This window comes from Oryx dammah, unplaced genomic scaffold (assembly GCF_014754425.2).
Source record: "Oryx dammah isolate SB20612 unplaced genomic scaffold, SCBI_Odam_1.1 HiC_scaffold_29, whole genome shotgun sequence".
NCBI classification, from domain to species: Eukaryota; Metazoa; Chordata; class Mammalia; order Artiodactyla; family Bovidae; genus Oryx; species Oryx dammah.
Genome location: NW_024070213.1, coordinates 7577976 through 7602655, shown reverse-complemented (window position 1 = coordinate 7602655; position 24680 = coordinate 7577976). Strand labels below are relative to the sequence as shown.

The window sequence follows — 24680 nt, the reverse complement described above, 5'->3', positions numbered from 1 at the left end:
CAGGCCATTGGGGACTGAGGAAAACATAGCATCTCTTAGGGTCCCGGGCAGTGTCTGTGATAATAAACTGCCACCTGTGTAGACCTTGCTACATGTATTAGTAAATACACCCCTCCAAAATGGGCATTTGATAAGCACCCATCAGTTAACTGTACACCTAGAAATGGTGCCACCAAATTAACTGCCATTATTCTACAAAGAAACTATTTCAGTTCCTTTAACTGATACTTCAAAATTCCTACTTACATTTTGCATTTGCTTTCCAGTAATCTGCTAGGAGGTGAACCTGTCAATAGGAAGGACAAAAATGATCTATCACCAACGCCCTCAAAAGAACACTCACTTAGAAAACCCAAAATACTCAGTTGGAATTTTCAGAATTCAGTCAACCCCCACTCTACCTACCTCCCACTTTTGATTCTGCCTAAAGGACTCCTCATTGTTGGTCCAGCCCAAACCAAGAAATGTTTAAAAAACAGTAAGAGTCAAAACGGCCTGGTGATCTTGTTTACTGGGACACAGTCGTTGAGACTTGGGAAGGGGCAAGCAGATTCCACAAAAGAGCTGCTTTAAACAAATAGCTAGGAGCTCAGATGAGATCACAGCATGTTTGAGCTTTTCAGAGCTCTACGCTCAGCCAGGCAGTTATCCTGCATACCTTTGATTTATTCAACATTAACGCTCTGCCCCTGCTCCCTGATCTTATATAGGTCTCTAGGACACAATTTCTCCATCTCTATAGGGAGGCTAATAAAATAATTCCTCAGTGCGTTGTGAGGAATTATCTCTGACAACGTATCTGAAAGTGCTCTATTCTTTGCAAAGCACTACTCACATACTAGTTAGTCTTCCTAAGTCCAGCCGTTTTCACGTCAGAGCAAAGTGTGGCTTACAGAGATCAAACGTCTTCCCAAGGTCTCACAGAGAACCAGGGCAGAGCTCGCTCGGTTATCTGCAACCATCCAACCCTTTTCAACTTTCAAAGCCTGGTTCAAGTACGCGTTTTCCTCAGCCCAGCGCAGCGGGTAAGAGACAAAAACGGCCCCGGGTTCGCACCCCAGCGCTGCCTCTCACGACCTCCTAGGACACACGTCTGCTCCGTGCGCCTCAGAGGAAGGAAGGGGTGGCGACCCCGCCTGGCCAGCCTGGGTACCTAACAATGGCAGTTAGCTTCTTGTCAGCCCAGCTGGCACTCCCTCTCCTGTTTTCTCCCCGCTCGGGGGGCTGCAGTCAAGGCCGGGACACTTTGAGGGCTCGCTGAGTGCCAGGCACTGTGCTCGTGGCTCTGGCCGACCGCGACCCCCTCCTCAGCCCAAGACAAATGGTGGTGGTGTGCGTGTGGGGGGTCGGGCCGCCCCATCCTCCCCAACACGGGCAGGCGGGCATCCCAGCTCTGGCAGCCCTCGGTTCAGTAGTTCTCCTATCTCGCTGCCCCGCAACGACTCCAGCGCCCCTACCCTAAACGGCGGTCACTGACCCGCCCTGACTGGCCCCCGGCTGTTCAGTAGTCCGGTCGAGCCCGCGCAGCAGCTGCCCAGTCTGGCCGGGCTCGCACCAGCAGGATCTGCAGCCTTCCCGCGGAGCGGCCGGGGGCGGGGCGCGGGCCGGGGGCGGGGCGCAGGCGGCGGCGGGGCGGGGCAGCCGGCGGTTGGCGCTGGCAACCCGCGCGCGCTGGCAGGCCACGTGACCCATGGGGCGGGGCGGGTATTGCGAGCAACTCCGCCCGAGGCTGGCATTCCCGCCCCGTAACCGCAGCTGGGCGCGCCAAGATCTGGGCCTAGCAATTATCATCCTATTTTGCAGATGAGGGGAACTGAGGCCAGCCCAGAGTCACGGGGCGGTGGGAGGGGGTGGAGGCTGGCCGGTGTCAAAGCTGTTAGCACCGTGCCGGCCCCTGGTTGGGGCGGGAAAGCGTTGGTCTCCTTTCCTTTGGATTATGTTGGAATGGAAGTCCTAAGAGGGTAGGAACTGTGCCCTTCGGTGTTGTGCCCCGAGCACAGTGGGCACGCAGTAAATCATTTGACTTATGACTTACTCCGGCCCTGCCTGCCTCTCTAACTTCAACTTTGAGTTACCTAGCCTTCTCCTCAAAAGCTTGTAAAAGAATCGGAGAAAGTCCACATAGGAGGGGTATGATATGGAAAAGAGCTCCCAGCCTGCACTTGTGCTGAGGAGTTAATCCAATTTACAGAAGAGGTGAAGAGAGACCAGCTAGGAGGCTTCAGTGAAACCCAGAGCAGGATGATGGTGGAGTGGAGGTGGCAGTGGAGATAGAAGGGGAAATGTTTGAGAGAGGTTTTGGAGAATTAAGGGGATTTGCTGATGGATTGAAAGTAAGGAACAGAGCAAGAGGAAATGAAGCAGTTCTTGAGTGGCTGACGGTGCTGGATAGTGAAATGGGGAAAACTAGGAGAGAAATAGGTTTAGGTTAAGGGAATAAAGTGTTTGTTTTTCTATTTATGATGTAAGTTATCTCTACAGATATAAAAGCCTGGAACTCAGTGGACAAACACATGGACTGAAGGTGGGAATGCGGGCCATAGAAATGGTATTTACAGCATTAAGAATGAAAGACATCACTTATGGTGAGAAGAGAAAAGAAACAAGCAGGACAGAGCCCTGAAGATCACCTGGACTTAGAGTTCTGGTATAAAGAGGGAGGCCGTGCAAAGGAGAAGGGACTGGCCAGAAAAGCAGGAGGAAAACCATGAGGGACCCAGAAAGAACAGTGTTTCAGGAAGCATGGAGGCATCAGTTTTGGCAAATGCCACTGAGAGAAGAGCCATGTGGCTGTACATCAGAGAAATTGTACTTGAATTTGACAGAGTGCTTTTTTTGGTGGAGTGTAGGGACAGATGGAGAATTGAGGAGAAGTACAAGTGGAGGTAGGTAGTGTGCACAGACAATTCTTTCAAGACATCGAGGAGTGGAAGAGAAGAGAGCAATGGTCAGGGACAGAGGAGGTGATTTCAAGGGATTTATTTGTCTAGAATGGGGGACACATGAGCACATGTGTGCAGTTATTTGGGAATGATCCAACAGAGAGCAAGAGATTTAATGATCCCGGAGAGACAGGGGCAGTGACTCACAGAGGAACAGCCTCAGAAAGACGGGACTATATAAGATTGTATATAAAGGCATAGCTCAGACCAGCCAAAAAGCATACCTTTGTGACAGCTCAGACCAAAGACCCAGGAGCTCCACTGCAGAAGAAACAGCCACACTATTTCCGGGTAGCCACTGTTGCTTAGCAACCTGTGTTTAATAAGATGTTTCAACTGAATTCCTCATTAACTGCCATTTCAACTTAGGCTAACAGTTCACATCACTGGGACCTGCCTCAGCTTCCTTCCCTCCCCCAAAGCTGGGTACTTTTGTGGAAATGCCATGAAACTGGAAAGCTCAGGTTTTTGCTTTCTTCTACTGTTGATGATATATCCATTGAGAGGTGAAAAATAATACATCACAGAGAAGATGGATTTAGGGACTCTCATTCCATCTTAAAGGGAGGTTGTTGAAAACTGCAACAACAAAGTGTTGAGGAAACTACCCTGGTGGCTCAGTGATTAAGAAGACTCCTTCCAACGTGAGGGATGCAGGTTCGATCCCTAGTTGGGGAACTAAGATCCCACATGCCACAGAGCAACTAAGCCAGCGTGCCCGAACTACCGAACCTGTGCATTCTGGAGCCCATGTACCACAGTTACAGAGTCCATATGCACAACGAAAGATCCCACATGCTGCAACTAAAACCAAGTGCAGCCAAATAATTTTTTTTTTAATTTCAGGGTTTATATTTCTAACTCAGGACTCTCTGATGAACTCCACTACCTTTTTGCCCTCTTGAAGGCATATCAGGCTAAGTAGAACTCCTAATTCCCTCTATTCAACCACCCAAACTGACTTATTTCTTGTACAGTTTTTACCCACTACAGAACATGGTCAACCCATCTGACACATTTACCCAAAGTCATTCCGGATTCCACCGTCTTCCAAACCTACTCCATACAATTAATTACTGCCTCCAACATACTTCTCAAATTCTTCTACTTTTCTGCACGTCCTCTAAGTCTCCCCTGGTCCAAGTCACCACCATCCCTCCCCTGGATCAGCACAGGAGCCTTCTAAGTGGTCCCCCTGCTGCTCCCTTGATCTACCTCCAACACACTTTCCATGCAGCATCCAGAGAGTGAGCTCTTAAAACAAAATCTAAACAATCTATTTCCTTAAAAATCTTTAAAGGTTTGTGGTTACATTTTTCTGCCAGCTAGGGCCCTTTACCTCCTCCTCTAAATTCTGTGTCTGGGAACTTCCCTGATTGTCTATTGGCTAAGACCCCACAATCTCAATGCAGGGGGCCCAGGACTGATCCCTAGTTCAGGAACTAGATCCCACATGCCACAGTTAAGAACTCAAATGCCTCAACTAAAGCTCCTTCATGCCACAACTAAAGAACCCCCATACCACAATTAAGACCTGGTGTAGTCAAATAAAAAAATACATAATTTTTAAAAATATAGGATACCTTTTGGTGGCAGAAGAACCAACAGGACTCATGGACAGCATGGGTATGTGGTTGGAGGTAGAAAGTCTTGAAGAAAGCAAATAAATTAAGAAAGACTTTCACATGTATCTAGTGGACCTCAAATTTAGAAATATATTTTTAATACATGTCAAGGCCTACTTATTATATTTAGATTCTCAATTAAGAGTATAGTATAGCATAGGCAAAGAATTTGGAATAAATCTTGAATTCCAATCAAATGTGATCTTTAAAAGTGTCTAAACCCAAAGGGCCACTGTTTCCTCATTTGTGAAACAGTGACTGATTGTCCCTGATTTAAGATGTTTGTAAAGCTCCATGATAGAATTTCCTTGATGGCTCAGTGGTAAAGAATCCGCCTGCCAATGTAGGAAACAGGGTTCTGATCCCTGGTCTGGGAAGATCCCACATGCTGTGGAGCAATTAAGCCCGTGTGCCACAACTAATGACCTTGTGTCCTAGAGCCGGTGCTCTGCACCAGAGAAGCCACGGCAATAAGAAGCCCACGAATCGCAAGAGTGGCCCCCACCCTACCCCCACCTCTCTGCAACTGAAGTCCACACAGCAAAGGAAGACCCAGCACAGACAAATAAATGAATTTTTTTTTTTTTAAAGCTCTACTACAGCACCTAGAACTGTGAGTAAGGACCGTTGTGGGAAACCCCAAAAGAATGAGGCAGAGAGCCTCATATCTGAGGTTTATTTCAGGAGATGGTGATGCAAGGTAGAGTGTTGCAGAATTTTGAGCATGTGGGACATTTATACCATTGGACCTAAGAATGAGTATTCCAGTTGCTGCCTAAACAGGGAACAGTCTCTCTGCTAGGCATCCCCGCACTAGGGCACATTTAATTTCTCATCAGGGAGAGGGCGAGGTTTTTCCTGGACGGTGCCTGAACAGTACCTTCTTAAGTGAAGTCCCTCAGTCGTGTCCGACTCTTTGCGACCCCATGGACTGTAGCATACCAGGCTCCTCCCTCCAGGCAAGAGTACTGGAGTGGGTTGCCATTTTCCTTCTCCCGGGGATCTTCCCGACCCAGAGATCGAACCCTAGTCTCCCGCATTCCAAGGCAGACGCTTTCACCTCTGAGCCACCAGGGAAGGTTGCTAGTACCTTCTTAGGTATTCAATAATTGTTTAATGGAGAACAGAGTCGGTATGATAGCAAGAGGTTACCGTGGAGAAACAAGAACTATCCTCCCGGGCCGGGCAGGTCTGAGGGCGGGGAAATTTTCACGTCGCCATAGCAACGACCCCCTTCACGTGCAGCCCAGAGGAAACTACAAGTCCCATAAGCACCCTCGGCTTCCCCGCCTCCAGGGGAGGCGGGGCTCAGGCGAGCGCGGAACCGGCTTTACCTCTTTCCTGCAGCGTGATTGGCCCTCGGCCCTGGGAGGCGGCCAATGAGTACGCTCCGGGAGAGCGGCGAGGCCAATATGGCTTCCTGCACCTGGTGACGGTTGAAGAAATTGTGTTAGGTCTCATGGAGAAGCCCCGGGGCGTCGAGGTGAGAGGGAGAGGACTTCTCGTGACTGGGAAAGGGAACCCCGAGAGCCTCGCTTGGTGGGCCTTTGAGCGACGCCTGGAGGGTGGAGGATGGAAGAATAGATAAACAGGTAGTTAGGCTGAGCAAGGCCAGAGGCGATTGGCATCGCCTTTTGCTCCCGTTCTCCTGGGTCCGAGTGAGGTTGAGGGGGGAACAGCTTCACTGGCCTGGGGGAAGAGGAACTGGGTTCAGGATATGAGAGCTCCTGAATCTTCCTTCTCCCCCTTGTCTCATGGTGGCATCTTTAGGGACTGTGAGGCCTGTCACATCCTGGTGGGAAGTAAAGGAAGATTAAAGTTTAATAAACACTCCGTATCTGGAGCGTTCCCGTGCGTTATCCCACAATAACAAGCCCTGTGTTATTGTCTGTTTTTTAATGGATCATGCACCTGAGGCTTGGAGAGGGTAGTGCTACTACTCCCCAGGAGGGTCACACAGCTGTAAAGTGAAGGAGATGGGCACTACGTCTGTCAAGTTCCAAAACTCCCTGTTTTGCTTTTCCCATTCTTCCCACCACCTGTAACCCATACATCCTTTCATCATTTGGCTTCTGGTTACCTTATATTTGACTGTCCTTTCTGGCACATTTGCATGTGTAGTATAAATATAAAGTGGAATCGCTCACAAACCCTCCAAGAGTAAAGAAGAATCCTCATCAGTGTAGAGAGTGAATGATAACTCCCAGTTTTAGAGCTGTCACTGACTGCTGGGAACAGAACTAGGCTTTACATAGCACCTGGGTGCGCATAGCAGCCCTCTGAAGAAGGCTTGTTACCGCCCTTGTACTGATGGAGAAACCGAGAGCCCTAAGTAGGAGAGCCTGGATTCCAACTCCAGCATATCTCATTTGAGAGCCTGTGCTTTTAACCAGTAATGATCACCAGCATTTATTGAGCACTTGCTGTGTGCATGTCACTATTCTGAGTGCCTTTCCCATATTAACCTTTACTTCTCCCCCAAAGCCTATGAAATAGGTGGAATTGTCCTCATTTACAGATGGGGAAACCGAGGCACTGAGATTGAACTGCTGCAGGTCATATAGTAGGGATGGTTTTGGAGTCTTGGCCTAGAGCCCAAACGCTTCACACCTTTTCTGCTACATGCCACATAGATTCATATACCTCATTTCACATTGCACATCTTTTGAACCAAATATTTTTTTTGTTTTATAGATGAGAAAATTGAGACCCAGACAGGTTAAACAACTTGCCCAAGGACCCACAGCTAGTTAGGATCAAGGCTAAGTCCAAAGCTATGGTATGTCCCACAGTGCTAGTATGTCATTTGCCTCAAATCCTCTTTAGGGCAGTCTGGGCCCCAAATTAACTTTCGTCTGACTTAAATTGTTTTTGAGTTGAAATTACTTTGGTGTATACCTGCTGAAGGGGGAAGAATGAGTTTCTGGAATACATCTTTTCCAGAATGTCTTCACGAGGCACCATGCTTAGTATATATTCACATCACTCTGTTCTGTGTGAATTGTGGTAAAATGTCATCATGTATAAATCTGCAGAGGACCCTGGTGAATTCCTAATACATGTTTCTGTCTGGCTAAGGTATTCTTTTGACTTGCAGTTGAGAAATGTATAAACAAGAGTAATGATCCTGGTGTTTACGAAAAGGGTGTTTGATTGTACCTGCCACTCGGCCCAGAAGCATTGACTTGACCAGGACCTGGAAAGGGAATTGATAGCAGACCTGCAGTTTCCCTTGTCTTACAGTAAGCCAACTACGATTGGTCCTGCCTGCTTTGTGTCATCCTTTTCCTAGGAGACTCCGTCTTCAGAACCGATGGAGGAGGAAGAGGAAGACGATGACCTGGAGCTCTTTGGTGGCTATGACAGCTTCCGGAGTTACAACAGCAGCGTGGGCAGTGAGAGCAGCTCCTATCTTGAGGAGTCAAGTGAAGCAGAACATGAGGATCGGGAAGCGGGGGAGCTGCCCACCTCCCCACTGCATCTGCTCAGCCCTGGGACGCCCCGGTCCTTGGATGGCAGTGGTTCTGAGCCAGGTGCCTTCAAAGTGTCCCCCAAAGATAGGGAGGTTTCAGAGGCTATGGATGGAGAGGCAGATATAGGCCAGGTGGGCGGAGCCATCCAGGTGTAAAGGGCTCTTTGATCTGATGTCTAAGGACCTGTGAGGGAGACAGAGGCACCCCAAGTATCCCCAAGGGTCATTTCAGTCTGATTTCAAGTCGTGATTTCATTCTTTTCTCACAATTAATATTCATTCAGCACATATTAGATGCCGGTCATTAACATGGTGGTGCTTTTGCGTTTGTGTAAATAATAATAGTTGGTGGATTTCTAAGCCTGGGTCTTGAGAATATACGACACCTAATGTGATCTGGTTACTCTCTGGGAAGGGACAAGAAACAGCTCGTGAGTCGGAAGTGAGAGGCAAGGAAATACAGAATTAAGTGACCTCCAGGTAAGAGGATGAGGGCAGATAAGAATCCCCGTGAATCATCTGGAAGCCAGTTGGCTTCAGAGGTGTGATGCTTGCACAGCTGCTGGACCTCTGTGTCAGGGCCTCCAGTGTGGGGACTGCCTGTGCAAAGAGGCAGGTTAGATGGTCTGTGATGACACTCCTGTTTCCTGGTCCCTTTACTTTTTAGAAGAGGAGCATCTAATACTCTTTGCCTCTCCATTCATCCTGTCTTCTTTTCCTCTCTCCCCTTTTATTTTTATTTATTAAATTATTTATGTTACTGTTGGTTGCACTGGGTCTTCATTGCTACACGCGGGCTTTCTCTAATTGAAGCAAATGGGGGTACTTCGTTGTGGTATATGGGCTTCTTGTGGTGGCTTCTCTTATTACGGACCACAGGCTGTAGGTGCAGGGGCTCAGTAGTTTTGGGGCACGGGCTTAGCTGCACTGTGGCATGTGTAATCTTCCCAGGCCAAGGATCAAATCCGCCTCTCCTGCACTGGCAGGCAGATTCTTAGCCACTGTACCACCAGGGAAGTCCTGTCTCCCCTTTCTTTTATTTTTCTCCCTTCTATCTTCTTCCAGTCATTAGAATTTTAGAACTAGAATGAAGTATTAGAGACCATCTAGTCTGGGGATGCACTCGCCTGGCCACACATTAGAATCATCTGGGGAACTTCTCATAACCACTGATGTCTGTGTCCCACCGCAGAGCAGGTCATTGTAATCAGGGCATTTTTAAATGCTTTCCAGGTGATTCTAATGTGATATCAGGGATGAAACATTGATCTAGTTCAGCCTCTTTAGAGATGAGAAGAAAACAGGCCCACAGAAATTAAATGATATGGGTACATTTTTGTCTTCTCATTTTCCTCTTTGCAAACTTTCCCCAGTTGTCCGCAGGGATTCTCCTTAGCCCTGTTTTGACACACAGAGCCAAGGGATGCCACACAGCTTCAGGGGTACACACCCAAACCGCTTCCCCCTATTCCAGTTCTGTCAGCCTTAGGAGTTAATGCAGTGCCCCAGGTTTGAAGGGCCCATCATTTTGTTTGAATTGGGGTGATGATCAAGGGAGTCACGTGCTAAATTCTCTTCCCAGCTGTCTGTGAGATGTGTGGGATCGTGGGTACCAGGGAAGCCTTCTTCTCCAAGACCAAGAGATTCTGCAGTGTCTCCTGTTCCAGGAGCTACTCCTCCAACTCCAAGAAAGCCAGTATCTTGGCAAGATTGCAGGTGAGAGGCAGTCACTTGGAAGACCCTTCCTGGGGCCCTGGGTGCTGGGAAAGGAACCACTACCTGTGCTGGTGAGGGGCCCAGAGGGCTTGGGCAGGATGTTGCTTGGGGCCTTCTGAGGTTGTAAACAGCCTGGTATTTCTTATGCACCCATTTCTGGAGCTCAATAAGTTGCAGATTCCTGGAGCTTCCCTTCACCCCCAACCCTCACCCCTCAAGGTCTGATGTGCCCTCAGGAAGTTCTCTTTTTGGCTGTGCTGCATGGCATGCGGGAATCTCAGCTCCAGGGATGGGACCCATGCTCCCTGCAGTGGAAGTGTGGAGTCCTAACCACTGGGCCGCCGGGGAGCCGCTGCCCTCAATAAGTTGTGAACAAGAACTCGGGGGGGAGTCTGGCACCCATGTCTTCCTGTTGCACTTCTACAAATGCTCTGAAAGGAAGCTGGGAAGTGGTCCACAAGCTTCTCTGGCCATAGGGGGTTTGAGAAGATGGTGCCTTGACTCTGACTCCATTCCACAGGCAGCCGCCTAGAAAGTCTTACCAACCTCTAGTTGGTATTACCAACTAGTCTTACCAACTTCTACTATTGACATTTGTAGAACTCTGAGAAGGGGGAGGATTCTTGGAGATGTGTTGTCTAACCCACATAATAATTGACAAGTGTGCTGAGGTCCGGAGAGGGAGAATGATTTACCTATGGGCTCTTGTAGGAAGAGGACAGAGCTGAGACTGGAGCCTCATCTCAAGAGCCTGGCCTTGTGTCTTCACTACACTGGTTTTCAAACTTGACTACACGTAGGGGTCACCTGGAAGTTTTCAAAAATCTCATGAAGATTCTGGTTTAATTGGGAGGGAGCACAGCCTAGACATAGGAGGCTTTAACGAGCACCCCAGGCGATTGTCCTGTGAAGCCTGATGTTTCCTGTGGGCCTCAGCCCAGCTCTTCTAGTTAAAGCCTCGTGCATGTTCTCTCTCACTCATGAGACAGCTGCTGTTGTCTCCCTCACTTTTCAGCTTTTAGTCAAGACGTAAGTCCTTCCCAGTGAGCTAAGAATAACATCGTTATAAACTACAGTCTGGGGATACTTGCGGAGGGCCTGGCACCCTCAGTCTAACCAGTGATTCCTAAAAAATGAATTTTTTTAATGAATTTTTAAAGATTACTATTTCAAAGCCTCAAAAATTTTTGCTAACTTACTCAGATGTACACAAATAAAACTGAAGAGCCAGGATTTGGCGCCAGGTCTGTGTGGAACTTAAGTTCAATTCAGTCGCTCAGTTGTGTCCGACTCTTTGTGACTCCATGGACTGCAGCTCGCCAGGCCTCCCTGTCCATCACTAACTCCTGGAGTTTACTCAAACTAATGTTGAGTCGGTGATGCCATCCAACCATCTCATCCTCTCTTGTCCCCTTCTTCTCCCACCTTCAATCTTTCCCAGCATCAGGGTCTTTTCAAAGGAGTCAGTTCTTCTCATCAGGTGGCCAAAGTATTGGAGTTTCAGCATCAGTCCTTCCAATGAACATTCAGGACTGATTTCCTTTAAGATGGACTGGTTGGATCTCCTTGAAGTCCAAGGGACTCTCAAGAGTCTTCTCCAACACCACAATTCAAAAGCATCAATTCTTCAGTGCTCAGCTTTTTTTATAGTCCAACTCTCACATTCTTACATGACTACTGGAAAAATCATAGCCTTGACTAGACCTTTGTTGGCAAAGAGACATGTCTCTGCTTTTTAATATGCTGTCTAGGTTGGTCATAACTTTTCTTCCACAAAGTGTCTTTTTATTTCATGGCTGCAGTCACCATCTGCAGTGATTTTGGAACTTAAACCCACATTTTTTTATTTTAAATTTTGGCTGTGCCACTTGGCTTGCAGGATCTCAGTTCCCCGACCAGGGATTGAACCCTGTCCATGGCAGTGAAAGCACCAGATCCTAACCACTAGACAATCAGGGAACTCCCTAAACCCACATTTCTAGTTCATTGATCTCTCTCTTTTTTTTTTTAAACTTTTTATTTTGTATTACAGTAGCTTCCTTTGCAGCTTAGTGGTAAAGAATCTGCCTGCCAATGCAAGAGAGGTGGGTTTGATCCCTGGGTCAGGAAGATCCCCTGGAGAAGGAAATGGCAACCCACACCAGTATTCTTGCCTGGGAAATCCCATGGACAGGGGAGCCTGATTGGCTACAGTCCATGGGGTTGCAAATGAGTCTGACACAACTGAGTGACTAAACAACAGCATAGCCGATTATCAATGTTATGATAGTTTCAGGTGAACAGTAAAGGGATTCAGCCATACATAGGCGTCTATCCATTCTCCCCCAATCATTGATCTCTTTAATAAATTCTCTGGGCCTCTCTGATCAGTGCTTAAGCTACAAATTACCGACCAGGTTTTCCTTATAGCTCAGATGATAAAAAAAACCTGCCTCTGATGCAGGAGACCTGGGCTCGACTCCTGGGTCTGGAAAATCCCCTGGGGAAGGAAATGGCAACCCACTCCAATATACTTGCCTGGAGAAAAATCCCATGGACAGAGGAGCCTGGCAGGCTACAGTCCATGGGTCGCAAAGAGTCGGAAATGACTAAGCGACTAACACACACACAGGTCAGTGGCCTTTCACTCTGGGGTAGGACCCCTTTGAGCACCTCATAAACTCTGTTCAGTTCATGAGCCTTCTGAAGCCCCTTTTCTGCCATAAACTTATAGGAGCACCAGGGGAAGGAGACGGCTGAGAGCTTTGGCCACCAGCAAGAAGTTCCTGGCAGTAGCAGGGCTTAAAAGATGGAAAAATGTATCCCTCCCTGCCCTCTGGCTCTGCCAACCCCCTCCCCAGCAGGTGAACAGTGGCTAAGTGCTTACAGAGTTCAGCACAATATGTGACCATCACCCTTGCAACTCCCCCCTGAGCTAAGCATTATAATTGTTATCATCTTGATTTACAAGTGAAGAAACTAGAGTCCCAAAGAGATTACCAGGGCAGTCCAAATTCAGAGCCTTGTTATCAGCCTTTAGGCTACCGATAGGCTCTCCTCCCTCCAGGGAAAACCACCTACCAAGAAGGCCAAAGTCCTGCACAAAGCTGCCTGGTCTGCCAAAATTGGAGCCTTCCTCCACTCCCAGGGGACAGGACAGCTTGCCGATGGGACACCAACTGGGCAGGACGGTAAGTCAGTGGGAACTGGTGCTCAGGAAGCCGGTGGGGTGTGGTGCCAGGACTCAGCAGATGAGAGGGGGGTGCTCCCGAGGAGCCAGGATTGGAGATGGGGGCCAGCTAGAAAGGGCCAGCCCAGGCTCGCTTTAGATGGCATCTTCCTCACCTGGGAGTAACTGTGAGACGGCCCAGAAGATCCCTCTATCACTCTTCTCTTGAGCACTTAAAAGCCAAGAGTTAGCTTCCTTTGTTTAGCATTGCCTGTAGCTCTCTGGCTTTTGTTTCCCTGGGGCAGTGGAGACCTAGATCTGGTGTGAAGAAGGGTGATGGGATCGGGAACTTCTCTCTCTTTCTGAGCATGAGTAGCTGTTTCTAAATAAGTGTGGACGGACAGCTATGCACTAGGTGGTCTGACACAGCTTCCAGATCGGGGCTGTGGTGTATGTGCCTCCCACCCATCTAGATTGGCTGTGGCCAATGAGAGGCTGGGGGCGGTCTGAGGAATTTAAGCCTGAGGGTCTTTGAATTTCCCTCTTTCTCTTGGGAGAGAAAGATCAGACATTTCCCTCTGAGTCTTTCCTCTACTGAGAGTCTGGCAGCCTCTGGATGAGGTCCTCTCCGTCCCATCTGGATGGCCACTGCTGGGGCAGGTATGGGGCGGGCGTGGGCTGTGCGGTAGGAAGGGGGCCTGTGCTCCCATTCCCCAGGCCCGGGTTCCTGCAGTGGCCGCTGCTGAGGCAGGTATGGGGTGGGCCCGGGCTGCTCCCAGTCCTCGGGCCCGCCTGGTTTCCTGGAGTGACTGCTGCGAGAGCTCCGCGCTTCAACCCCTCAACTCTGGTCCTCTTGGCTCTGCAGCACTGGTCTTGGGTTTCGACTGGGGGAAGTTCCTGAAGGATCACAGTTACAAGGCTGCTCCTGTCAGCTGCTTTAAGCATGTGAGTGCCCTGGGCATGAGGGGAGGGAGGGCAGGGGCCCGGGCACTGCTGCCGGCTCACCCACCTGCCTCACTGCTTTGGCACCGGGAGGGAACAGGATGAAGTCTGGGTGCTCAAAGCCCGGCTTTGTCACTCGCTCCAATTCACCTTTCTGTCCACTTGTTCTTCACCAAGTCCTCCCACAGATCCTCACCGAGGGCTTCGAGCAGGCCCCTCGGAGGTTGCCCCCTAGGCTGATGCACATAATGGCACTTTGTGCTTTGGTATCCAGAGCCAACTGTGAGAATCCCTTTCTCCTTTCCCCCATTTTTAGTGCTTCCTGTTGACAGCTTGGTGCTTGTGAACTGCCCCCGGCCCATTGGCTCCTGGGAGGCAGATATGGGTGCCTCCAGGAACCCCTTCTGCTAAAGGTTCCCTGACTCCCTGTCAGTGCCTAAGTTGCATCTGACTCCTTGAGACCCCGTGGACTGTAGCCCGCCAGGCTCCTCCATCCCTGGAGTTTTCCCGGCAAGAACACTAGAGTGGGTTGTCATCTCCTCCTCCAGGAGATCTTCCCGACTCAGGGATTGAACCCTGCATTGGCAGGCAGATTCTTTTCCACTGAGCCACCTGGGAAGCCCCGCTGTCACTGAGAAGCGGCCGAGGCTGAGACTGGAGGGCTGGGCTTGGAGTGCAGGCCTGAGCAGGGGCCCCCACAGGTGCAGAGAGAAGCCGAGGCGGCTCCTAAACCCCAGGAAATCTGGAGAAGGCCTATTTATTTTATCTTCGCTGCATTGGGTCTTTGTTGCAGAGCACAGGGGCTTCTTGTTACCGTGCAAGGGCTTAGTTGCCCCTTGGCTTGTGGGTGCTTACTCTCCAACCAGGGATTGAGCTCACGTCCTGCACTGACAGGCAGATTCTTACCCACTGTACCACGAGAGAAATCCAACCACCCGGTATGACGATTGAAGGAGTGCTGTCTGTGTCTTAGAAGCGCCTGTTACGTAGTCAGAGTGGGAAACTGCTAGGTGTCTGCTGGCACAGGTGTGATGTGCCAGAGGGTAACAACTAGGAGCCGGTCCTGTAGAGATTAGCAGGGCTGTCTGACACCGCGATTCCCATCCCCTGATTCGGCTCTTCACAGAGGCTGGCGCATCCGTTCATCGCTTCCTCCCTGGTGCTGGGCCTGGCCTTCCACACACAGTGAGGGGAAACACCGAGGGGCAAAGGAGAGGATACAGCGCGTTTTGTGAGGCCCTGCGGCCAGCCGCTCTCCTCTGCCCGCCCAGGTGGCTCACTGTCCCCTTGAACCCTCTCACCCCCACGCAGGTCCCACTCTATGACCAGTGGGAGGATGTGATGAAGGGAATGAAAGTAGAGGTTCTCAACAGCGACGCCGTGCTCCCCAGCCGGGTGTACTGGATCGCCTCGGTCATCCAGGCGGCAGGTGGGTGTTCCTCCGGCCAACGCGGGGTCAGGAGCTGGGGGCGACATCTCCAGATGGACAGGCAGTGCCGGAGCAGACATCAGCTTCATAAAACGAAAAAACCCGCCCACTGGAGTTTGGTTCTCCCTCCTTGCTGTGCTTTTGTGCTGCCTACCTGAGAGGGGGCCACAGAGCTTGGCGAGTTTGGAAACCCCCATTTTGAAGTTCATTCCGGGGTCGATCAGGCCGTAGAAAATCACTCCCCTGCTGTGCCACACTGCTTTCCAGGTACATGGCAGGGGTTTGTTTTCGCTCTGGCTGTTGTAGAAGGGGTTCTTGGAGTAGGCAGCCTGGTTTAGGCTGGAGAAGCAAGAAGGCCTGAGTTCACCTCCCCTTCCTCCTGCTCAGGGTACCGGGTGCTGCTCCGGTATGAAGGCTTTGAAAATGATGCCAGCCATGACTTCTGGTGCAACCTGGGGACTGTGGATGTCCACCCCATCGGCTGGTGTGCCATCAACAGCAAGATCCTGGTGCCCCCGCGGAGTGAGTTGATGAGAGTGCTCCCCGTCCTGGTTCCTGTGGGCCCTCTGAGAGAAGTCAGACCAGCCCAGAGCCCTCCTGCCTCCTCGCTTCCTCTCCTCCCTCGTCCAGAGGCCCCAGGGCAGGTCCAGGTTGGGGAGTCCAGGACTGCCGGCCTGAGAAGGCAGAAATACGTCATTCAGGCCCTCTGCTGCTCTCTGGGGCAGACTGGCACCCATCAGCAGAGTGGTGGCAGTCTGTATTCAGGATTCTGCTCTGTCTCCCCAGCCATCCATGCCAAGTTCACCGACTGGAAGGGCTACCTCATGAAACGCCTGGTGGGCTCCAGGACACTTCCCGTGGACTTCCATATCAAGGTCTGGCAGAGCACCCTGGGGTCTCCTGGCTGGCCTGCTCCTGCCCTTCCCCTTCTGTCGGTCCTTGGTGCTGCTCACTGGAGTATTTTTTCTAAGACCCCCTTGGTTTAGCCATCAGAGCAGCTCCAGATTCCCTAAGTGCGGGTGGTGGGCGTCTTCTACCATTAGCTCGCTCCCTTCTCTGATCCAGCCTCATCGGTCATGTTGCTTTGTCTGCTGGTGTGCTCTTCCAGATCCTTCTCTTTGAAGTGAAGTCGCTCAGTCGTGTCCGACTCTTTGCGACCCCACGGACTGTAGCCTACCAGGCTTCTCAGTCCGTGGGGTTTTCCAGGCAAGAGTACTGGAGTGGGTTGCCATTTCTTTCTCCAGGGGATCTTCCCAACCCAGGGATCGAACCCGGGTCTCCCGCATTGGAGGCAGATGCTTTAATCTCTAAGCCATTTGCTCATAGCATTTTCAGGAGCGTTCATTCAACTGGGCTTCCCAGGTGGCTCTAGTGGTAAAGAACCTGCCTGCAATGTAGGAGACCTCTCTTCATTCAATAGATTTGACTAAGTGCTTGTTGTATACAAGGCACTGCCATCTGGCACTCTCCCCCTCCTGGTGGGATTTGGAATTGCACTGCTCAGTCCTCACCACCGCTAAGAAACTGGAACGGCTCTCCCTGAGTCCGCAGTGCCCCGGTGTTGGAAAAGCCACAGAACTTCCGTATCATCCTCTGTCCCAGGCAGGACAGCATGAGAATCTCAGCAGACAGAACCGCCTGTCTCTTCACCCAGGCCCCAGCACCGGGGCTGTAGAGCAGCTGTGGGATCTTGGTCACTATCCTTGGCTGTGTCCAAGAAGCAGGCATTATTGCTGAGGTGCTAGGAGAGCTGTTCAGAGCTGCAGCCCAGCGGAGCCAGGGCTGAAATTAGAGGTATTGAGGCAAAGGGTGCTCAGTTCTCTAAACACCAGGCTGGTTGAGTGAGTGCTGTTGGCGGGGGCTGGAAGGTAGAGAGCACTAGGAGGGACTCAGGGGATCAGAGTGCAGATCCCTGAAGGAGCATAGAGCTGGACCCCAGGACGAGATCTGTGGCTCAGCTCTGGCACTGATGATCCCGTGACTCCAGGTGAGTCACACGACCTCCCTGGGGCACCTGTTTCCTTAATTGGAAAAGCAGTCTGTGATTCCCATCACAATGAGTTGCTGACATTTTGGTGCATACATTGTAAATATTCTATCATCCCAGGGACTTGGGAGCCAGGGTGGAACCTGGTGGGCAGGAGGGGCTCCTCTGCCGGCTTCCTCCCGCCCCCCCGCCCCATCCCATCCTCTGGTTACTCCCAGGGGACAGGACTGGACAGTGGGAGGGAGGAATCGCCCCCAGCAGGCCTGTGTTCTGATGTCATTGCAGATGGTGGAGAGCATGAAGTACCCCTTTCGGCAGGGCATGCGGCTGGAGGTGGTGGACAAGTCCCAGGTATCCCGGACCCGCATGGCCGTGGTGGACACAGTCATCGGGGGTCGCCTGCGGCTCCTCTACGAGGATGGTGATAGCGACGACGACTTCTGGTGCCACATGTGGAGTCCCCTGATCCACCCTGTGGGCTGGTCCAGGCGAGTCGGCCACGGCATCAAGCTGGCAGGTTAGCCGAGTCCCTGGCCAGCATGGGCCTGGGTCGGGGGCACATCTCTGCACCCCACAACTACTCTGAGTAATGGGGGCAGTCATCTTTACCCTGAGGATGGCAGGACTGGACCAGGTGTCCCAAGGGGTTGAGTGACTTGACCAATGACACTCAGCCTGAAGTGTGTTCTGTGTGTTAGTTGCTCAGTCATGTCCAGCTCTTTGTGATCCCATGGACTGTAGCCCACCAGGCTCCTCTGTCTGTGGAATTTTCCAAGCAAGAATATTGGAGTGGGTTGCCGTTTCCTTCTCCAGCCTGAAATGGTAAAAGTTAATTCACAGCTAGAGGTTCCAGGCCACATCCTCTCCTTGCAACGTGGGAGGAGTCTGGGTCCTCAGGGCTGAATAGTTCCGACAGAGAGCTCCTCGGTGTGGGTGGGAGGTTGCTGAGCAGCCCCACATTCTGGGGGAGGCGTAGAGATGGTCGTGTTAGCAGCTTCAACTTCTTCTCTCCCTTCCTCCCTCCACTATCTCCCTAAAAGAGAGGCGCAGTGACATGGCCCACCACCCCACCTTCCGGAAGATCTACTGTGACGCTGTTCCTTACTTGTTCAAGAAGGTGAGGCCCAGCCCTGGGCACTGCCCCTTGGCTGCAGGTCCACTCCAGACCTGAGGCCCTGGATCTCCCTTCCCCTCCCCTTTTCCTTACCAGGCCGTCGGCAGCTGAGGCCTCTTCCCAACCCCTCCCCGAGTCAGCCCAGAGATTGCCCAGTTGCCCCATTCCTTTAAGGTTCGAGCTGTCTACACAGAAGGTGGCTGGTTTGAGGAGGGGATGAAACTGGAGGCCATCGACCCCCTGAATCTGGGCAACATCTGCGTGGCGACCATCTGTAAGGTGAGCCTGGGCACCCTGGGCCTCCAGCAGCACTTCCTACGGGCAGGGCGGTGGCAGAGTGCCCCCTACTGGTTTTCGTGCACATAGACTTGGCTCCTGGTTCGGAATCTGCTTTCTCTTCGGGAGTCAGAGGCTTGCCAACCCTGTGGGCTGGTCCAGGCGTGTCGGCCACAGCATCAAGCTGGCAGGTTAGCCGAGTTCCTGGCCAGCCACCCGTGGGTGCTACGGAACACCTGACCTGAGCCTGGTCCTGGGGCAAGTGTGGGCCTTCCCGCCACCGTCTGCTGTCTCCTTGGGGGCTGGCCTCGCCACGCCTTAGCCGGGCTGGCGTTGCTGCAAACCTCTGTTACTGCTGCAGCCTGAGGAGCCAGCCACCACCCCTTGGCCCTCCTGGGGACACGCTGATTTGTCTGCAAACCTCCAGGCTGGGCCCCCGTGTTCACCCCTGAGAACACAGTGACAAAAGGACAGACACAGTTCCTGCTGGCACAGCATGTGGTGTCCATTGAGGGGGTCGGGAAGATCCCCTGAAGAGGAAATGGCAACCCACTCCAGTGTTCTTGCCTGGAGAATCCCATGGACAGAGGAGCCTGGCGGGCTGCAGTCTATGGGGTTGCAGAGTCTGACATGACTGACCTCACGTGAGGAAGCTAGATGATTTTACCATTATGGGTTACATGAGTGCTGAGTGCTCTGAAAAGCGGCTTCGTCTGCTGTCCCGGTCCTGTCGCCTAGCCCTGGAGCGGGGGTGCGGTTTAGAGCCAGGTTCTGTCTCCCTCTCCACCTCCGCTAGGTCCTCCTGGACGGCTACCTGATGGTCTGCGTGGACGGGGGGCCCTCCACAGACGGCTCCGACTGCTTCTGCTACCACGCCTCCTCCCATGCCATCTTCCCAGCCAACTTCTGCCAGAAGAATGACATTGAGCTCACACCCCCGAAAGGTGAGACTGGCATACAGTTGGAGGAGCAGGGTTGAGGCCACAGGCCAAGCCAGGCCCCCGGAGTTGAAGTCTGAGTGGACTGGAGAGGTGACAGCACTCCCCACGGTCACCACTAGCCCTTAGTCTGGGCTGGCTTGGCCCCACGGCCCATGTGTCTTGGTGAGCAGCACTCCCACCTGTCCCTTTGGGCAGGGAGCACCCTGTACTACAGGACCATGGTCCTAGAGCAGGTGCCAGCCTGGGCAGGAGGGAAGAAGTTTGCCGGGGAGGCTTCGGGCTGAGTCCTGATGCAGCTTCAGGAGCCCCTTTGGCGCTGTCCGGGACCCGCCCTCACCTCCCTCCCTCCCTCCCTCATCTCCACCTTCCACTGCAGGGTACGAGGCTCACACTTTCAGCTGGGAGGCCTACTTGGAGAAGACCAAGGCAAAGGCAGCTCCATCGAGACTCTTCAACATGGTGAGGAGACCAATCCTGCCCACTACCACCCAAGGTGGTGGTTCCAACCCCTCTCCTCTCGAGTCCCTGCTGCTAAGATCAGCTGTTTCGGGGACAAGTCCAAACTCTGATGTGGATGCGTGTTGAACGGTCAGCCAGTCCCTTTCCCAGAGGGGCTGGTGCCTGGGATCACAGTGCAGAGGGGTTCCTGGTCTGAGGCCCCCGTCCCTGCTCCCACACCCAGGGCTGCCCTGCCAGCGTGGGGACCTAGCTGATTTGCTTGGCCTTCATCCCCATCCCAGGACTGCCCCAACCACGGCTTCAAGGTGGGCATGAAGCTGGAGGCCGTGGACCTGATGGAGCCCCGGCTCATCTGCGTGGCCACTGTGACGCGGGTGGTGCACCGACTCCTTAGCATCCACTTCGATGGCTGGGACAGCGAGTACGACCAGTGGGTGGACTGCGAGTCCCCGGACATCTACCCCGTCGGCTGGTGTGAGCTCACCGGCTACCAGCTCCAGCCACCTGTGGCCACAGGTCTGGGCTCTCTTGGCCCTGAGGGGCTCTTGACTTTCCTTTTCTTTTTCCTTCCTGCCAATCACCCTCCACCCCACCCCCCGTGCCGCATGCCCACCTTTGGCCCTCTGGCATGAGATCGAGCATCTCCTGGACCACTTCTAGGGAGAGAGTGGCCCTGGTCTCCCCCTCCTGCTCCTGACTTCTCTGTCTCCCTCTCCCTCTGGCCTGCAGAGCTCCTTCCTTGACCTTGCCCACTCTGTCATATGCTCGTGCCTTTGTGCACCAGGTAAATCCCCCAGGCCCCTCTGAGCACCCTGGTGATGCGGGTGGGAAGAAGGGACAGCTGTCATCCAGTCCCTCCCCGCAGCCCCTCCCCGTTCTCAGGCCCAGCTCTGGCTTTCCTTCAGGGGCGTCCCCTGTGTAAGGGAGGCCCGTGAGTGGTGGGCAGGGGTCTCAGGACACGCCTGCAGCCTATGTCCTCTCAGAACTCTCTTCTCACCTCATGTCCGTGTCTTTCAACAACAGAGCCCACCACACCTCTGAAAGCCAAAGAGGCCACAAAGAAGAAAAAGAAACAGTTTGGGAAGAAACGTAAGTGGTGCTCTAAAGCTACCCGGCTGGGGTGGGACCTGGGATCACCTGAGCCTGTGTCCCTGGGCAGGGGATCAGTACCCAGATCAGCTACACTCTTCATGTTCCCACCTCTCCTTTGCCCCTTGCCCCATGAGCCCATCCATCACCCTGTGTCTTAGGGACCCAGAGCACAATGAGGGAGTCGTCTGGTCTCTGGCAGTGTTCAGGATGCTGAGGAAAAGACACAAGAGAGTATATAGGTTGGAGCAGGGGTCAGGGGTGGCCTGGTCTCTGAGGCCTTGTGTAGCTGCAGTGTATGAAAGTAAAAATGTTAGAGCAAACAGACGGAAGTCATTCTCTCATGATCCCCAGGGGAAGGGAGCAAGGGTGACCACCAAGCTTAGGGACCTCTCACAGGCCAGCCCAACCTCAGCTGAGCTGAGGTCCCAGGCTGAGCTGCAGTGAGCTGGGCTCCCCGACGTGGTCTCCGCAGAAGACAGGATGTCCCGAAAGGGAACAGAGGAAACAGATGCGGTCCCTGGGCAGGGTTAAGATGTGAGGGTGTGGTGTGGATCGAGTGGCAGGACCCTGTGCCGTTCCGAATCAGGGCTGGCAAAGGCACGGTGTAGAAGTGAAGAAAGTGAGGAGCAGAAACAGGAAGCTTAACTACCATGGCGGGGTGGGGACACTAACCCCTTACTGGGGAGAAGCTCTGCCCCTTGGACACACAGCCCTGAGGGCTGAGGTCAGAGTTGGGCCTCGGTCCTCCCCAGCTGGCACCTAACCCTCTGCTGGGCTGCCTGACCGCTATTGCATATGGATACAGCCCTCACCTGCGTTGAATTCTGTTTTTATTACAAGGAAAAAGAATACCACCGGCCAAGACACGGCCCCTCAGACAGGGGTCCAAGAAGGCCCTGCTGGAGGAGGACCTGCAGACGGCAGCGAAGGCCCCATCGGAGCCCGCTCCTGAAGAGAGTAAGACCCTCTCGGGCGGCTCCCTGCTTAGAGGCCGGTCCTCTCCTTCCCCACCTGGCACAGAAGAGCAGAGGCAGGCTTGAAGGGCATTTGCTGGGCACTGAGAAATCTCTCAGACCACTGAGCCTGGAGGGCTTCCCAGACACCCGCCCCCAGCTCTGAATGGAGCCGAGCACCGACCTGGCCCTCTGCACCCCCAGCCCCAGCCCTCAGCAGGGTGGGCTGCCTGCCAGGCTGGTGGGACGGGGCCCTAGGCCTTGGCTGCCCGCCACACCCGAGGGCCCCTGTCTGTAGGAAGCCCGGTTCCTTCTCCAGATCCTGAGCTCCATGCTCTCTCCTCCTTGCCCCACACCTCTCTCCCTCTTCAGTCATCGCCGTGCGTGTGAAGGAAGAGCACCTGGACGTGGCCACGGGCGACAAGGCCCCGAGTCCAGAGCTGCCGGTGCCCGTCGAGAACATCAAACAGGAGACGGACGACTGAGCCTTTCTTGCTGCCAGCCGGAAGCCAGCCCAGGGCGCCTCTCTGGCCACCACGCCAACCTACTTTACTTTGGAGACTGAGCCTTTTTGCATACATTTTGCCTGGTGCTGTGTGGGCCGGGCACCCAAGGAGCAGCCAGGGTCTCCTCTAGCCTCTGGCCTCTCCAACAAGGCCATGTGACGGCGGCTGCCTGCGAGCAGCTCCCTCTCCAGCTCGAATTCCTGAAGCTCTTCCTCACTAGTCCCCTCCACTCCCCTCACACTGTTCCATTGCCAGGGTGGGGGCTACACACGGGAGACAAGCTGGCTAGTGGTTAGGCCCGAGCAGGTCTCGCGGTGGGGACAGACGGTCACCCGACGGATGAGAGTGGTGTGAGAGGTACAGCCTCTGCCCCAGACTCCATGCGGAGCGGCCCCTCCTGCCTCGGTTGGGGCTCTGCTCCTCCTGGCACCCTCTGGAGGTTGGGGAGCCCTGTGCCAGCACCCACACCCAGCTCTGGCAGGCAGCTGAGCAGCAGTGACCAGCATGTAGGTCCCGGTGACTTGTGAGGTGGCCTTGATCTATTTTCCCTTGGCATGAGTACTGATTCCATTTCCAAGAGGAGCAGAGAGAAGGTCTGTTCCCTGGGAAAGAGAGCTTGCCAGGGCCTCAGGTGGGGGAGACCACACCAGTCGCTGTGCCACAGGAAAGGGGGTGGGGGTGGGCGCGTGCACAGGCATGCAAGTATCCTGAGAGAGAAGGTGCCACCAGCGTTGAACTTAACCCACTCTGGAGCCCAGCTGGATGGGACCTGTGCTTTTCTTTCTCCCTTTCTCTGTTAACCAGGAACAGGTCTGGCCTTGCCAGAAAGTCTCGGGGCCTCGACATGGGATGGTCTGCCCTGCTGGCTGACGTGGCCCTGGAGGAGGTCCTGGAGACAGGGACATACTTCTTGGTCCTTTTCCTCACTGTGCATGTCCTTAACTCCATAATATATTTTGATTCCGCTGCTCCTGTGAAAGTACATTCTAGAAGTTTCATCTAGCGTCTGCCCACATTTCAGCTGCTGCTTCTCCACAGTTAAGTCTCCTTTGAAGCTGTCTTCTCCCTCTGACCCACCCTCTCTTCAGGAGACCTGGGGCCTAGGTGGTAACAGGCTGCTCTCCTCAGCCCTTCTCTTTCCTTCCGCGTGTTTGAGTAGAGACAGCATGGCTGGGTGTGTCCCTGTGTTACCCTGTAATAGCTGCCACGGTCCATGCTTGTCAGATGGGGTGCTGACCTTGGGTGTGTTGAGGACCCGGCTGTTGGGTGTCATCCCAGAGATGGGCGACCAGCCCAAGGGGAGCCAATTTCAGTTCAGAGAACCAGATCCTTTGTCCTTTCCTAAAGGCACTGTGCAGGCTCACGTGGAAGAGAAACGAGGCTCTTGCAGCCTGAACTCCCCCTAAATGTGATGGGCTGTGCCTCCCCTTACCCCAGCTCACGGTGGCGGGTGGGTCAGTGGAGGAAGGTGGCCGACAGTGGCTGGCAGTGCCACAGCCTGCTCGCATCACCTGCCTTTGTTGAGGGTGACTTGCCCAGCTGAGAAGAATCATTGTCTCCTATGCTCTTGCCCTTTAAGGGTCACGTTCTGACTGAAGAGCTTCTGGGGAGATGGGACTTGTTTGGCCTTCAATTTTGCTTCTTCCTGAGTGAAGAAGTTGACGCCCACAGTGCTTGGGCGCGGCAGGCGGGGCTAGAGGACAAGTGGAGCTACCGCTCCAGCCCCAGGTGGGCTTCCCACACTTAAATCCTGTGAGACGGTTGGATCCCTTTCTTGCTGCCGTCAGTCAGTCAGTGTCCTGAGATGCCACCTCTCCAGGTCGGCTACAGACGGGGAGGGTTTACCCACGAAGAGTTCTCCACGGCAGCACGCCATGTCTGTCCCTGCCACTCCCCTCCCAGGACCCCGGGCTCCCCAGAGGCCTAGCCCGCGTCTTCATGCCCCTCGTGCTCAGCACAAAGCTGCCCTCAGCGAGGAGATGACCAAGTGTACATACATCCCTGGGACCTAGAGGTTAGCCGGTCACAGATGGCAGTGTTGACCTCCAGGACGTTTTAGCTCATGGCACACAATGAAC

General features: G+C 53.2%; 1 protein-coding gene across 4 annotated transcripts; it reads left to right on the top strand.

Moving 5' to 3' along the window:
* The first annotated feature begins 5918 nt into the window (after positions 1-5918).
* Positions 5919-24388, top strand: L3MBTL2 (L3MBTL histone methyl-lysine binding protein 2). Of its 4 annotated transcripts, XR_005719703.1 has the most exons (18): positions 5919-6050; positions 7860-8100; positions 9622-9755; positions 12802-12925; positions 13769-13848; positions 15157-15274; positions 15662-15796; positions 16061-16149; positions 17547-17778; positions 18302-18378; positions 18550-18654; positions 19448-19595; positions 19969-20051; positions 20333-20567; positions 20781-20835; positions 21075-21140; positions 21984-22100; positions 22469-24388. XR_005719703.1 is itself a non-coding variant. In XM_040233220.1 (17 exons), exons 1-17 carry the CDS (start codon positions 6027-6029, stop codon positions 22579-22581), a joined length of 2121 nt encoding a protein of 706 aa, XP_040089154.1. In that variant the 5' UTR covers positions 5919-6026; the 3' UTR covers positions 22582-24388. The 4 variants fall into 4 exon arrangements, 3 of the variants coding, with proteins under 3 accessions (XP_040089154.1, XP_040089155.1, XP_040089156.1); XM_040233220.1 differs by lacking the exon at positions 20781-20835; XM_040233221.1 differs by lacking the exons at positions 20781-20835; positions 21984-22100.
* The last annotated feature ends 292 nt before the right edge of the window (positions 24389-24680 follow it).

What these genes read in the sequence shown, in the direction of transcription:
- L3MBTL2 (XM_040233220.1), top strand. Translation starts at nt 6,027, where the DNA reads ATGGAGAAGCCCCGGGGCGTCGAG. An exon ending in GATCCTGGTGCCCCCGCGGA is followed by an intron (nt 15,797 to 16,060) that starts GTGAGTTGATGA and finishes CTGTCTCCCCAG; the next exon opens with CCATCCATGCCAAGTTCACC. An exon ending in GGAGCCCGCTCCTGAAGAGA is followed by an intron (nt 22,101 to 22,468) that starts GTAAGACCCTCT and finishes CTCCCTCTTCAG; the next exon opens with TCATCGCCGTGCGTGTGAAG.